Here is a 12,773-nt window from a genome sequence, read left to right on the forward strand (position 1 = left end):
TTCAGCCAGTGAACCATCTGAGCAGCTAACATTAAGTAGAACAAGTAGACACGTTGTTCCACGCACCTGGGTCGTTGAATATATTTACGGTGGAGAGAGACAAAGGTTTGAATGATAAGGGAGTCAAGGGTCATGGGGAGCGGTCGGGGAAATGGAGTTGAGGCTATGATCAGATCAGCCATGATCTTACTGAATGGCGGAGCAGGCTTGAAGGGCCAAATGGCCTACTCCTGCTCCCATTTTTTATGTTCATCTCTGGCTTCTAATAAAGCTGGCTAGCTGTGGGACATTGACTGACCTGGGATTAAATGTTATACCCTGTCCTTTTCTTGATCTCTAGGAAGAGATGGCAAGACGTACCATTAGGTAACAGAATTGTCCCAGTTTGCAAACAAGTGAAATAGTGCTATTAAATTCAAACCGTTTAAAAGAATTATTGACCCTTTAGATGGGACACGCTCAATGAATCAGCTCGAACTTTCCTGTCCTTTTTCATATGTCCCTATGCCAGCTTTCTGGGAAGTACTAGCTAGTTCTACTTAGCAACTGTCCATATTAACATGACTGAAATCCAGAACTGTCTGGGGAACCACAAGTGGTAAACCCAGGCTCCCAGAGTCTAAAGGGGAGGAGGGGAGGGAGCATTGCAACAGTGATGCAAAAGATCCCGTGGCACAATTCAAAGAAGAGCAGGGAGTTCACCCGGTGTCCTGACCCAACATTCCTCCCTCAACGAGCATCACCAAAAATGGATGAACTGGTCATTCATTTCACTGCTTCTTGTGGAATCGTGCCGTACCAAAATTAGCTGTCGTGTTTGCCTACATAATAGCAACTGCACTTCAAAAGTAATTCATTGGTTGTGAAGCACATTAGGATGTCTCGAGAATGTGATATGGTGCTCCATTGTCAGCTGTGGCTCAGTGGGCAGCACTCGATGAGTCAGGAGGTTGTGGGTTCAAGTCCCACGTCAGGGACTTGAGCACATAAATCCAGGCTGACACTCCAGTGCAGTACCGAGGGAGTGCCGCACTGTCGGAGGTGCCGTCTTTCGGAAGAGATGGATTCCATGGCACTATTTCGAAGAACAGCGGGGGAGTTATCCCCGGTGTCCTGGTCAATATTTTTTCCTCAATCAACATAACAAAAACATATTATCTGGTCATTATCACATTGCTGTGTGCAAATTGGCTGCCACGTTTCCCACATTACAACAGTGATTACAATCCAAAAGTACTTCATAGGCTGTAAAGCATTTGCTATGTCTGTTGATCGTGAAAGGCGCTATATAAATACAAGTCTTTTTATTATTTATTCAAATTATTTCTTTAACTTCAGAATCAAATCCCAATCTAAAGTAAATAAGAACTTGCATTCCTGCTGCGCCTTTCACAATCAAGTTTGCAGATGACACTAAGCTGGGTGGCGGTGTGAGCTGTGAGGAGGATGCTAAGAGGTTGCAGGGTGACTTGGACAGGTTAGGTGAGTGGGCAAATGCATGGCAGATGCAGTATAATGTGGATAAATGTGAGATTATCCACTATGGTGGCAAAAACAGGAAGGCGGAATATTATCTGAATGGTGACAGAATAGGAAAAGGGGAGGTGCAACGAGACCTGGGTGTCATGGTACATCAGTCATTGAAAGTTGGCATGCAGGTACTGCAGGCGGTGAAGGCGGCAAATGGCATGTTGGCCTTCATAGCTAGGGGATTTTAATATAGGAGCAGGGAGGTCTTACTGCAGTTGTACAGGGCCTTGGTGAGGCCACACCTGGAATACTGTGTTCAGTTTTGGTCTCCTAATCTGAGGAAGGACATTCTTGCTATTGAGGGAGTGCAGCGAAGGTTCACCAGACTGATTCCTGGGATGGCAGGACTGACATATGAAGAAAGACTGGATCGACTAGGCTTATATTCACTGGAATTTAGAAGAATGAGAGGGGATCTCAGGGAAACATATAAAATTCTGATGGGATTGGACGGGTTAGATGCAGGAAGAATGTTCCCGATGTTGGGGAAGTTCAGAACCAGGGGTCACAGTCTAAGGATAAGGGGTAAGCCATTTAGGACTGAGATGAGGAGAAACTTCTTCACTCAGAGAATTGTGAACCTGTGGAATTATCTACCACAGAAAGTTGTTGAGTCCAGTTCGTTAGATATCTTCAAGAGGGAGTTAGATGTGGCCCTTATGGCTAAAGGGATCAAAGGGTATGGAGAGAAAGCAGGAATGGGGAACTGAAGCTGCATGATCAGCCATGATCATATTGAATGGTGGTGCAGGCTCGAAGGCCGAACGGCCTAATCCTGCACCTATTTTCTATGTCCCAAAGTGCTTTACAGCCAATTAAGTACTTTTTAAAGTGTAGTCACTGTTGTAATTTAGGAAATGCGGCAGCCAATTTGCGCACAGGAAAGGTCGCACAAACAGCAACGTGATAATGACTAGATAATCTGGGGGTTTTTGTGTGACGTTGGTTGAGGGATAAATAATGATGATAAATAATAATGGTTGAGGGGGGATGATGATGATGAATGGCCAGGAAAATGGGGAAGAATTCACGTGCTCCTCTTTGAATAATTCCAAGGGATCTTTCTTGTTCACCTGAGAGCGCAGACGCATTGGTTTATCATTGGATATAAATATAAAGTAGTTTAAAATTCCCTGTAGGAGGCAGATACACAAAACTTGGGCTCCACAATAGGTGGTGTATAGCTCTAAGTCTTAGACCCACACAACACTTGCAATTCATGAAATATTTTATACATTGATGTCGTCAAATTAGACTATATTACCTGCTGACTGAGTTTTAGGCAAACCAAAAGAGGTTTCTGGTATATGAAGGCTCCTTTTTCCTGTTCTTGTCATTTTACACAATAATTTGGCTTTGACAGTTAACCCTTTTGTAGTGGGTATTAATTCCAGAACATCATTCATCGATTCCACCATGGCTTGTAACGTCTGGAATCTGTAGTCTGTTGCTTTCAAATGCTTCTGATATGTTCTTCGATAAATCTTGGGCATTTTCTTTAAACATATGCCTTCAGGGAAAAGACTGAGGAGGTACAGCAACTGATCCTTCAATATTTCTTTCTCACCCGCTGTGCAAGATAAAGATCTCTCTTCAGAAAACAGTTAAGCTGAACACCCGATTTAAAACCCCGGTCTCAAAAGTTTTTAACAATGGTGTATGAAAGTTCACTGTCGCACTTTAAACAAAAAACACAGCCAATTTCCAGACTGGCAATTTTCTGCAAATCCCCTTATTCCTTCCTTGACCATAGGATCCACGTACCACAGCCCCTCCTCTGACAGCTCAGGTCAGGCTGACCTACAAAAAGACCCTCACCCAAGAGTATCCATGGCCTGGCTAATAATTCCTGATACTCAAAAGCAGCAAAATATCAATACAAAAACTTATAATTGTCCACATTTTAATAGTAAATCTTTCTTTATTATGCCATTTTGATTTCTCTTTCACTGCTCTCTGCTCACTTTAAATTCTCAGAAGCTTAAAAAAATCTCTCACCTTGAATACAATGACTCCTCGGTGGGGTACAGCTCCACGAGTCTTTGCCCATTATACGAGCTGAATATTTCACTTTAGGGCATCAGAGCAAAGCCCAATTCTGTTCCTACCGGATGTCGACATAGCACAATTTCCAATTGCCGGATAGCAATCAGAAGTAAAATCTTAGCCTATTTTGCCCTCCCTAACCCAAGGCAAACTGTAGCCCCTCTATAAACTCAATACTGAATTGGGAATTGAAAAGAAAAAAATGGAAGACTTTATATAGCTCCTTTTATGACTACCGAACATTCCAAAGCACTTTACAGCCAATGAAGTACTTTTTGAAGTGCAGTCACTGTTGTAATGTAGGAAACACGGTAGTCAATTTGCGCACAGCAATGTGATAAGGAGCAGAAAATCTGTTTTAGATGTTGATTGAGGGATAAATATTGGCCAGCACACCGGGGAGAACTCCCCTTCTCTTCTTCGAAATAGTGGCCGTGGCATCTTTTACGACCACCCGAGAGAGCAGATGGTCTAACCACCCGAGAGAGCAGACGGTTTAACATCTCATCCGAAAGATGGCACTCCCGACAGTGCAGCGCTCCCACAACACTGCACTGGGTGTATCAGCTTGGAATTTTGTGCTCAAGTCTCCGGAGTGGGACTTGAACCCACAGCCTTCTGACTCAGAGGCGAGAATGCTACCCACTGAGCCACGGGTGATTGAATCTGTGTTCCTGGCCTGCAAGGCTGAACTACTTGCTAGGTAGATTTACTGAGCCATCGAGGAAACCGGCAAACTCACCCATCCTCATTGCACATCCACAAAGTGCCACAACAAGCTTTGATAAATAGATTAGCCTGGAGGAACAGCCTGTCGGTGCACTAATTTGTTATGCAATAAATATGGATTTATCCAGTTCTTCACTAAGATTTAGTCACTGCCAATCCATCACTGGAGGAAAGGGAAATACTTTGATCCGGTCAGTACTATCTGGAGACGGAAAAGGCTATTAAAACATTTCCATTTGTTTATTTACCCATCCTAATTCCCTTAACATTTTTTGCCCTCCTCATTTTGCCCTCCTCATTTTTGCCCTCCCCCAGGTACCATTATTATCAGAGAGAAGGCAAGATACTCAAGACTTTTACACCTGGTCATCCCAACTTGCATTAACCTGCCTTCCTAATTTTATTTTTTTATGGGGGGGGGGGGGGAAGCAGTTCCCCTGCTACACACCTTCCTAATGGCAAGGCAAAGATCAGGATCAACATACTAACATTTGTAGCCGGGGATTATTGTTGTTTCTATATAAACATAGTTTTATTTCTTACCCTGATGCAGATCCGGAGCCCGCATTTGGATTCGAGATAGGTTGACCAGGGGCAACTTTTCCAACATGCCGTTGGACGGACAACTCTTCTTTGCTGATCCGGCCCCACCTGCTGGATTAATAATTAAGTTTTGTCCGTCATTATGTAGGCTGACCACATCCTTCATGTGCTCCATCATGCTTGATAGAGAGTGAAACCCATAATCTGACAGTTGCAACGGTTTCCTGTACATCTGCAGGTAGAGACTGGACAGCTGAGATAATGGAAAGCCTTCAGGGTGAGCACAGCACAGCACAGATATTTGCTGCTGCAGCAAATCCATTTTATCAACTGCAAGGAAATCAAAGAAGTTATTAATATGATTAGATTAACACGTTGCCATTTGGTCTCTAGCTCTTATAAAAGAAAAAGAAAAAAATTGCATTTATATAGCGCCTTTCACGACCACCGGAAGTCTCAAAGCGCTTTACAGCCAATAAAGTACTTTTTGGAGTGTAATCACTGTTGTAATGTGGGAAACAAGGCAGCCAATATGAGCACAGCAAGCTCCCTCAAACAGCAATATGATAATGACCAGATAATCTGTTTTTGTTATGTAGATTGAGGGATAAATATTGGCCAGGACACCGGGGCTAGCTCCCCTGCTCTTCTTTGAAATAGCGCCATGGGATTTTTTTACGTCCACCTGAGGGGGCAGACGGGGCCTCGGTTTAATGTCTCATCCGAAAGATGGCACTTCCGACAGTGCAGCGCTCCCTCAGCACTGCACTGGGAGAGTTAGCCTAGATTTTTTATGTGCTCAAATCCCTGGAGTGGGACTTGAACCCACAACCGTCCGACTCAAGAGGCGAGTGTGTTACCTACTGTGGAAGAAAGAATCTATGAATCCATGGCTTATGAAAGAGGGAAGGGTTAAATTATTTTTATTAGCTATGCTTAAAGAAATAATAAGACTAGAAAATAGCCACGCTTTTTAGCCTTGAAACTTACAAATGCAATTAAATGACTATCTGGTATTAAAAGGGAGTCTCCTTTGATTCTGCTTATTAGACTATGAACAGAGAAAAACTATGCAAGGACAGATAGAGTGTGTACCTCCCGAGACGACCTTTGTACTCGCGGGACTAATGAATAAGATTCCTTTTCTATTTCTGTATTCAATTTCTGTATAAAGATAAGTGCAATTTGCTTGTACGACAGAGTTTTGCCTTGGTACGGTCCAAGCAGGCTCTCCGAGATATATCTTGCTTTTTAAAATAAATTCTCTCGAAGTGCAGTTCTGAAAGTCTCCGCCTGAGTTAATTTAAGCTAAATATTTCCTCGACACCTACTGAGCCACAGCTGATAGTTATATTCAGGGTCTTGATATACCGTCGCCTTGGACAGTAACATTTTAATACAAAAGGAAAAAAATGCATCTTTTCTGATCTATTGGGGGAAGTTTTCAATGTTATATTATATTTGAAGCCTCGTGGACACTCATTTCAGGTCTCTGTCCTCTTCCCAAGCTGCTCCAGAAATATAGGTAGAAGGCCCAACCTGTGAACATTTTGAGTGTGAAGCCCAATGCATTAGATGCAGTCAACACCAGAAGCTTTGAGTTGTCATTTATTCTGTTTATTGTAAAATATACTAGTAATCTCAGTACAGTAGAATGCAACCAGCCCAAACATTCACCTACATAACAATGGCTGCACTTGGTGATTAATGGGTCGTGAAGCATTTTGAGATCTAAGAATGTGATAATGTGTTATTTGAATGCAAGTTTATTCTTTCTTAAGAATGAAAAACTTGCAAATAGCACCTTTCATGGCCTCAGGGCATCCCAAAGTGCTTTACAGCCAATGAAGTACTTTGGAGTGTAGTCACTGCTGTAATGTAATTTAATGCCTGGCCCAAGACCGCCCTAAGTGGAGGAAGAGCATCCGGGAGGGCGCTGAGCCCCTCGAGTATCGTCGCGAGAGCATGCAGAAAACAAGCGCAGGCAGCGGAAGGAGTGTGCGGCAAATCAGACTCCCCACCCTCCCTTTCCTTCAACCACTGTCTGTCCCACCTGTGACAGGGACTGTGGTTCTCGTATTGGTTTGTTCAGTCACCTGAGAACTCACTTTTAGAGTGGAAGCAAATCTTCCTCAATTCCGAGGGACTGCCTATGATGATGATGTAGTTTAATGATCATTCTTGGTCTGTACAGTCTCCATAATCTGAATTGGGGAAGGGAGGGTGGGGGCATTTTTTAAAAAGAGCACTCCATACTGATGTGAGATACTGGTGCAATCTTTTGTCAGCTTGAGTAGGTGATTTAAAATGACTATCAACCTTTATCTAGAATAGAATCAGAAAATGCTGGATTGATTCAGCAGGTCAGGCAGCATCTGTGGAGAGAGAGAAACAGAGTTAACGTTTCAGGTTGATGACCTTTCATTAGAACTGGAAAAAGAGATGTAACAGATTTTAAGCAAGTGCATGGGCAGGGAAAGAGGGGAAGGGGAGGAAAGAACAAAAGGGAAGGTCTGTGATAGGCAGAAGTGATTAAATGACAAAAGGAATGATAGTACAAAGCAAAAGGAGCTGGTGAAAGGACAAGAAACAAAAGATGAGTATAGAAGATGTGTAAATGGGAATGGCAGAAACATCAACAGCTGCTATGTCAACAAAATATGGGCAGAGGTTATGGTCTGAAATTGTTGAACTCGATGTTGAGTCCAGAAGGCTGTAAAGTGCCTAATCGAGAGATGAGGTGCCGTTCCTCGAGCTTTGTTGGAACAGTGCAAGAGGCCACGGCCAGAATTGATCTATAAATTTACATTGCCACATTACAACAGTGACTACACTCCAAAAGTACTTCATTGGCTGTAAAGTGCTTTGAGACATCTGGTGGTCGTGAAAGGCACTAGATAAATGCAATTTTAAAAGCACTTTAAAGACCAGGACCAGTAAATTTAGCCACAGATGAGCGACATTGGGAGCATGTTTGGTCTGATTATTTGATAACAGTTTTAAAAACTCCTACTTTAGAATTCACTCTTAAAACTTAAAATCAGCCACAGCAGCCAGGGCTGAAGTTGTGAGGAAGAGCTATGGACAAACACTGGAAGAAGAGGAACACAGTGCATTTTCACCCCATGTGATATTTAAATGAGAACTCACCCTCTCCCCTTCAGTCCCTGTTCCCAATATTAAACGGCAATAATATTCTATTTAAATAGCAATTCTCCATGCAACGGTCCTACTCATGCTAGCTCAAGCTATTGTTTAAACAACTTACCTCCTCTGCCTAATGTCCAAGGCAATGGAATATCTTCCCTGGAACAAAACATAAATGCTGAACACACACAGCAGGTCAGGCGCAGCAACTGTGAACAGAAATGACAAGTTAACGGTTCAGGCATACAGTTGTCAATCCTCCAGGAATTTAAGATTAAAGATTAATCTTCTGCAAGCAACACAGCAGATTTAATCTCTCCTGCCTTCCACCCCATCACAGACCTTCCCTTTTGTTCTTTCCCCTCCCTACTCTCCCAGCCTCTAGACATGCTTAAAACCGGTGACATCGCTAACTTTTTCCAGTTCTGATGAGAGGTTATCGACCTGAAACATTAACTCAGTTTCTCTCTCCACAGATGCTGCCTGACCTGCGGAGTATATCCAGCATTATAGAAGATATTAATTTAATATTTTCTAAAACAGAGCAAGGGAAATGGGGGAGGGAGAGTACATTCACAAGAAAAAGAATGAGCTGCAAAGTGATTAGGTGGAGAAGAGGACAAGAGGAGATAATAGCACAAGACAAAAGGAGGCATGATGAGAGACATTAGAGACTAGATCAGCTCCGCTGGGCAGGCCACACAGTTCGCAGGCCAGACGCGAGACTCCCAAAGCAAGTGCTCTATACGGAGCTCCTTCACGGCAAATGAGCCAAAAGGTGGGCAGCGGAAATGTTACAATGACACCCTCAAAGCCTCCCTGATAAAGTGTGACATCACCACTAACACCTGGGAATCCCTAGTCAAAGACCGCCCTAAGTGGAGTGTGTGCATCCAGGAGGGCATTGAGTACTTCAAGTCTCAACGTCGAGAGCATGCAGAAACCAAGCACAGGCAGCGGAAAGAGCGTGCGGCAAACCAGTCCCACCCACCCCTTCCCTCAACGACTATCTGCCCCACCTGTGATAGAGTCTGTGGCTCTCGTATTGGACTGTTCAGCCAACAAAGAGCTCATTTCAGGAGAGGAAGCAAGTCTTCCTCGATTCCGAGGGACTGCCTATGATGAAAAAATACTAGACCCAGCGAATGTGTGAATAGTTAAAGCAGGTTAGCCAAGTTGGAGAAGGGGAGCATGAAAACCTGGCAAAGCGGAGCTGGTCCCAGTGGCCCAGGAGTCTGGTGGAAGGAAAAGGCAAGTCAGCACATGGTGTACGGATGGGAGAATCTCATCCAGAGCACCAACCCGCTCCCACGCCACAGAAGCACTAATACACCAGTCATACTTTATAAGCGTCCACTGTCAGATTGTTGCCTATTGTCCACTGTCCGTATGCCCGACATGAGACTCCCAAAGCAAGCGCGTTACTTGGAACTCCTTCATGGCAAACGAGCCAAAGGTGGGTAGAGGAAACGTTACAAGGACATCCTCAAAGCCTCCCTGATGAAGTGCAACATCCCCACCGACACCTGGGAGTCCCTAGCCAAAGACCGCCCTAAGTGGAGGAAGTGCATCTGGAGGGCGCTGAGCACCTCGCGTCTCATCGCCGGGAGCATGCAGAAAGCAAATGCAGGCAGTGGAAAGAGCATGCGGCAAACCTGTCCCACCCAACCCTTCCCTCAACGACTATCTGTCCAACCTGTGACAGGGACTGTGGTTCTCGTATTGGACTGTTCAGTCACCTATGAGCTCATTTTTAGAGTGGAAGCAAGTCTTCCTCGATTCCCAGGGACTGCCTATGATGATGACCAGAGATAAAATGGGAGCTTTGGTTAAGGTCTGAATCATAGAAACTTACAGCACAGAAGGAGGCCATTTGGCCCATCGTTTATGAGAATGATTCCAGGGATGAGGGACTTCAGTTACGTGAAGAGACTGGAGAAAACTGGGGTTGTTCTCCTTGGAGCAGAGAAGATTGAGAGGAGATTTGATAGAGATGTTCAAAATCAAGAGGGGTCTGGACAGAGTAGAGAGAGAGACTGTTCCCATTGGCAGAAGGACACCGATTTGTGGTGATTGGCAAAAGAACCAAAAGGCAACATAAGAAAAAACTTTTTTTACGCAGCGAGTGCTTAGGATCTGGAATGCACTGCCTGAAGGGGTGGTGGAGGCAGACACAATCACTGCTTTCAAAAGGGAGTTGGATAAGTACCTGAAGGAGAGAAATTTGCAGGGCTACGCAGAAAGGGCGGGGGAGTGGGACTAGCTGAAGCGCTCTTGCAGAGAGCCGGCATGGGCTCGACAGGCCGAATGGCCTTCCTCCGTGCTGTAACCATTCTATGATTCTGTCTGTGTCGGCCGAAACAGAGCTATCCAGCCTAATCCCACTTTCCAGCTCTAGCCCTGTAGGTTACGGCACTTCAAGTGCATAAACCAAGTATTTTTTAAATGTGATGAGGGTTTCTGCCTCTACCACCCTTTCAGGCAGTGAGTTCCAGACACCTACCATCCTCTGGGTGAAAAAAATTCTCAAGTCTCCTCTAATCCTTCTACCAATTACTTTAAGTCAATCTTTCCTCATTGCTAAAATTCTAGAAAGAAGTGCCTGGTAGAAAGAGGAGGTGCTGTTCCTCGAGCATACACCGTAGCTTCACTGGAACAGTGTAGAAGGCCAAGGACAGAGGTCATTGCGCGAGTGGGATGGAGAATTACAATGGCAAGCAACAGGGATCTGAGGGTCATCCTTGCAGACAGAAAGAATGGAAATCTCTTCCATGAATGTCTCCCAGCCATGAAAGCCCTGTCCAGTACACTTAAGCTTATGTAGTGGGAAACCCCAGCACACATCAAATAATTAAAAGCTGCTAAAAACATTTTTAAAGAATGCATCTAGTGACAAAGACATTGTTGATTGCTCATTCTCTATGCTCCTCAAATTCTGGCCTCTTGCACACCTCGATTTTAACCGCTTTACCATTGACGGCAGTGCCATCCAAGCCCTAAACTTTGGAATTCCCTCACTAAACCTCTCCGCCTCGCTCTCCTCTTTTCAGATGCTCCTTAAAACCTACCGTCCTAATATCTCATGTGCCTTTGTCAAATTTTGTTTGGGAGCCTTGGGTCCAACATTCGCACTATACTGCACGGTGGTCTGGAGGTCCCAAGGACACCGCTCACCGTAAGAAACCCCGCATGCACAAATATTTGAATGGGCCACGCGGCCAGTTAAAGAGACAGCGCATGAAGAAAAATTAGAGGGAACACTGCTTGGGACGTTTTACTATGTTAAAGGCAAGTTGTTGTTGGTTTTGGACCCTAATCCTAACCACTGGCCATCATCATCATCATCATCATAGGCAGTCCCTCGAAACAAGGATGACTTGCTTCCACGCCAAAAAAGGTAAGTTCACAGGTGTTCCAATGAAAGACCAAAAGTTCTAGGTCCTGAACTACATCCTAAAGGGTGGAAGATGCCAGTGTGTGAATTTTTTTAACGGGTGGTGACCGTTGCACACCAGCCACCTCACGGGCTTGACAGAGCTAGGTCTTGGTCCAGTGGCAAGGATTACCCGAGACAACTGGAGACCTGTTCTGCTGCACGGACCTAGCGCGCGCACCTATCGCAGTGTGGGCTGGACCGTGCTGCCCCTGGCCCCGATCACGTCCCTCTACAGTCTCTCGCTGCTCCTGCTGTATCTGCCCACGCTCCAAACACCGACCTGGATCTTGATGATGTCACCCTTCGCTGCCGTCGCAGCTCGTGCTACTCCCTGAAATGGTATGCCTCCACGCTGCTCCCAGGCCGCCGTTCACCGCTCCTTTTATGGCCCCGACCTGCCGCTGGTGTTCTCCTGCAGGATGGGGCCATAACCCTCAACTGTAAATCGTGCGGGGTCAATAGTTAGTCCAAGTAATCTCATTTCGACTGTAAATCTCAGCTGGATTTTCTTTTTGTTCAAAAGAAACCCAACTACCTAAGAGGGCTAGCTACCGGTGTAGGAAGTTAATTTTCTAGCATTTTAAACTACAATATGTGCTTGAAAACACTGTTACAAAAGACAAAGCTATACACTGCTGAGTTCACCCAAATTGAGAAAAATAACCCCATTTCTGATACATTAATATATATAAACACCAAGAAAATATATAATTTTTTAAAGCACATTTATTTGCAAGTGACTCGTTGGACTATTTTGACTTGACTAACGTGGACGAAAATCTCTTAAGGTTAAAGGCCGCCCAGAGAATGAATAAATTCCGCGAGGTTACAAACTACAGCACCTGGTGTTTGCTGCGGAAAGTCCCATTGACTGGGCGCGGTAGGCCCCAGTCCCCGGGGCGGCCGAATCCCGCGCTCTCGCTGCACGGCGCTGCCCGCCGGCTGGTCGGCCAGCCACCAGCCCGACACAGGCAGGCCCCGCTCTGCGCGCCCTTTTCAAAAGCTGGGGGAGGTAGGCCGAGCCGGCTCCTGCTTGGTTACTGCTGCCCCAGCATAGCAACCGGGCCCAGCAGCACGCCGGGGAGAGGGGCAGGGGGAGGAGAGGGGCAGGGGGAGGAGGGAAGCAGCCACTCTGTTTGAGAGGAGGGTCAGCGCGATGTGAGGAGGGGCAGACCTGGCGATTGTCAAGTCATTGGAAAAAAAAGCACAAATCTTGCCTTTTTTTTTTGATCCAGATAAAATCTCGAGGCAAAGTTTGCTTTATTTTAAAATAAAAAGTCCATTATTTTACACTTTAGTCTTCAGGCATTAATTACTTGTTCTCATAGATTTTTGGTAGTCA

The 12,773-nt window shown here is 45.1% G+C and overlaps 1 protein-coding gene across 6 annotated transcripts in view; it reads right to left on the reverse strand.

Annotated features, from left to right (window-relative positions):
• Window positions 1-12,535, reverse strand: part of LOC139226857 (uncharacterized) — a 129,254-nt gene extending 116,719 nt beyond the window's left edge. For 3 of the 6 annotated variants that reach the window (XM_070857947.1, XM_070857948.1, XM_070857944.1), the window contains exons 1-4: window positions 11,712-12,108; window positions 8,117-8,204; window positions 4,849-5,178; window positions 2,795-3,100 (exon numbers count right to left, since the gene is read on the reverse strand). In XM_070857947.1, the coding sequence (XP_070714048.1) occupies window positions 2,795-3,100; window positions 4,849-5,178; window positions 8,117-8,168 (688 nt within the window). In that variant the 5' untranslated portion in view covers window positions 8,169-8,204; window positions 11,712-12,108. Of the gene's footprint in view, window positions 1-2,794; window positions 3,101-4,848; window positions 5,179-6,956; window positions 7,224-8,116; window positions 8,205-11,711; window positions 12,109-12,273 lie in introns of those variants that run through there. The other 3 variants (XM_070857945.1, XM_070857946.1, XM_070857949.1) reach the window with 3 other exon arrangements.
• Window positions 12,536-12,773: the final 238 nt, after the last annotated feature.

The sequence above is a fragment of the Pristiophorus japonicus genome, chromosome 16 (genome assembly GCF_044704955.1).
Source record: "Pristiophorus japonicus isolate sPriJap1 chromosome 16, sPriJap1.hap1, whole genome shotgun sequence".
NCBI lineage: Eukaryota > Metazoa > Chordata > Chondrichthyes > Pristiophoridae > Pristiophorus > Pristiophorus japonicus.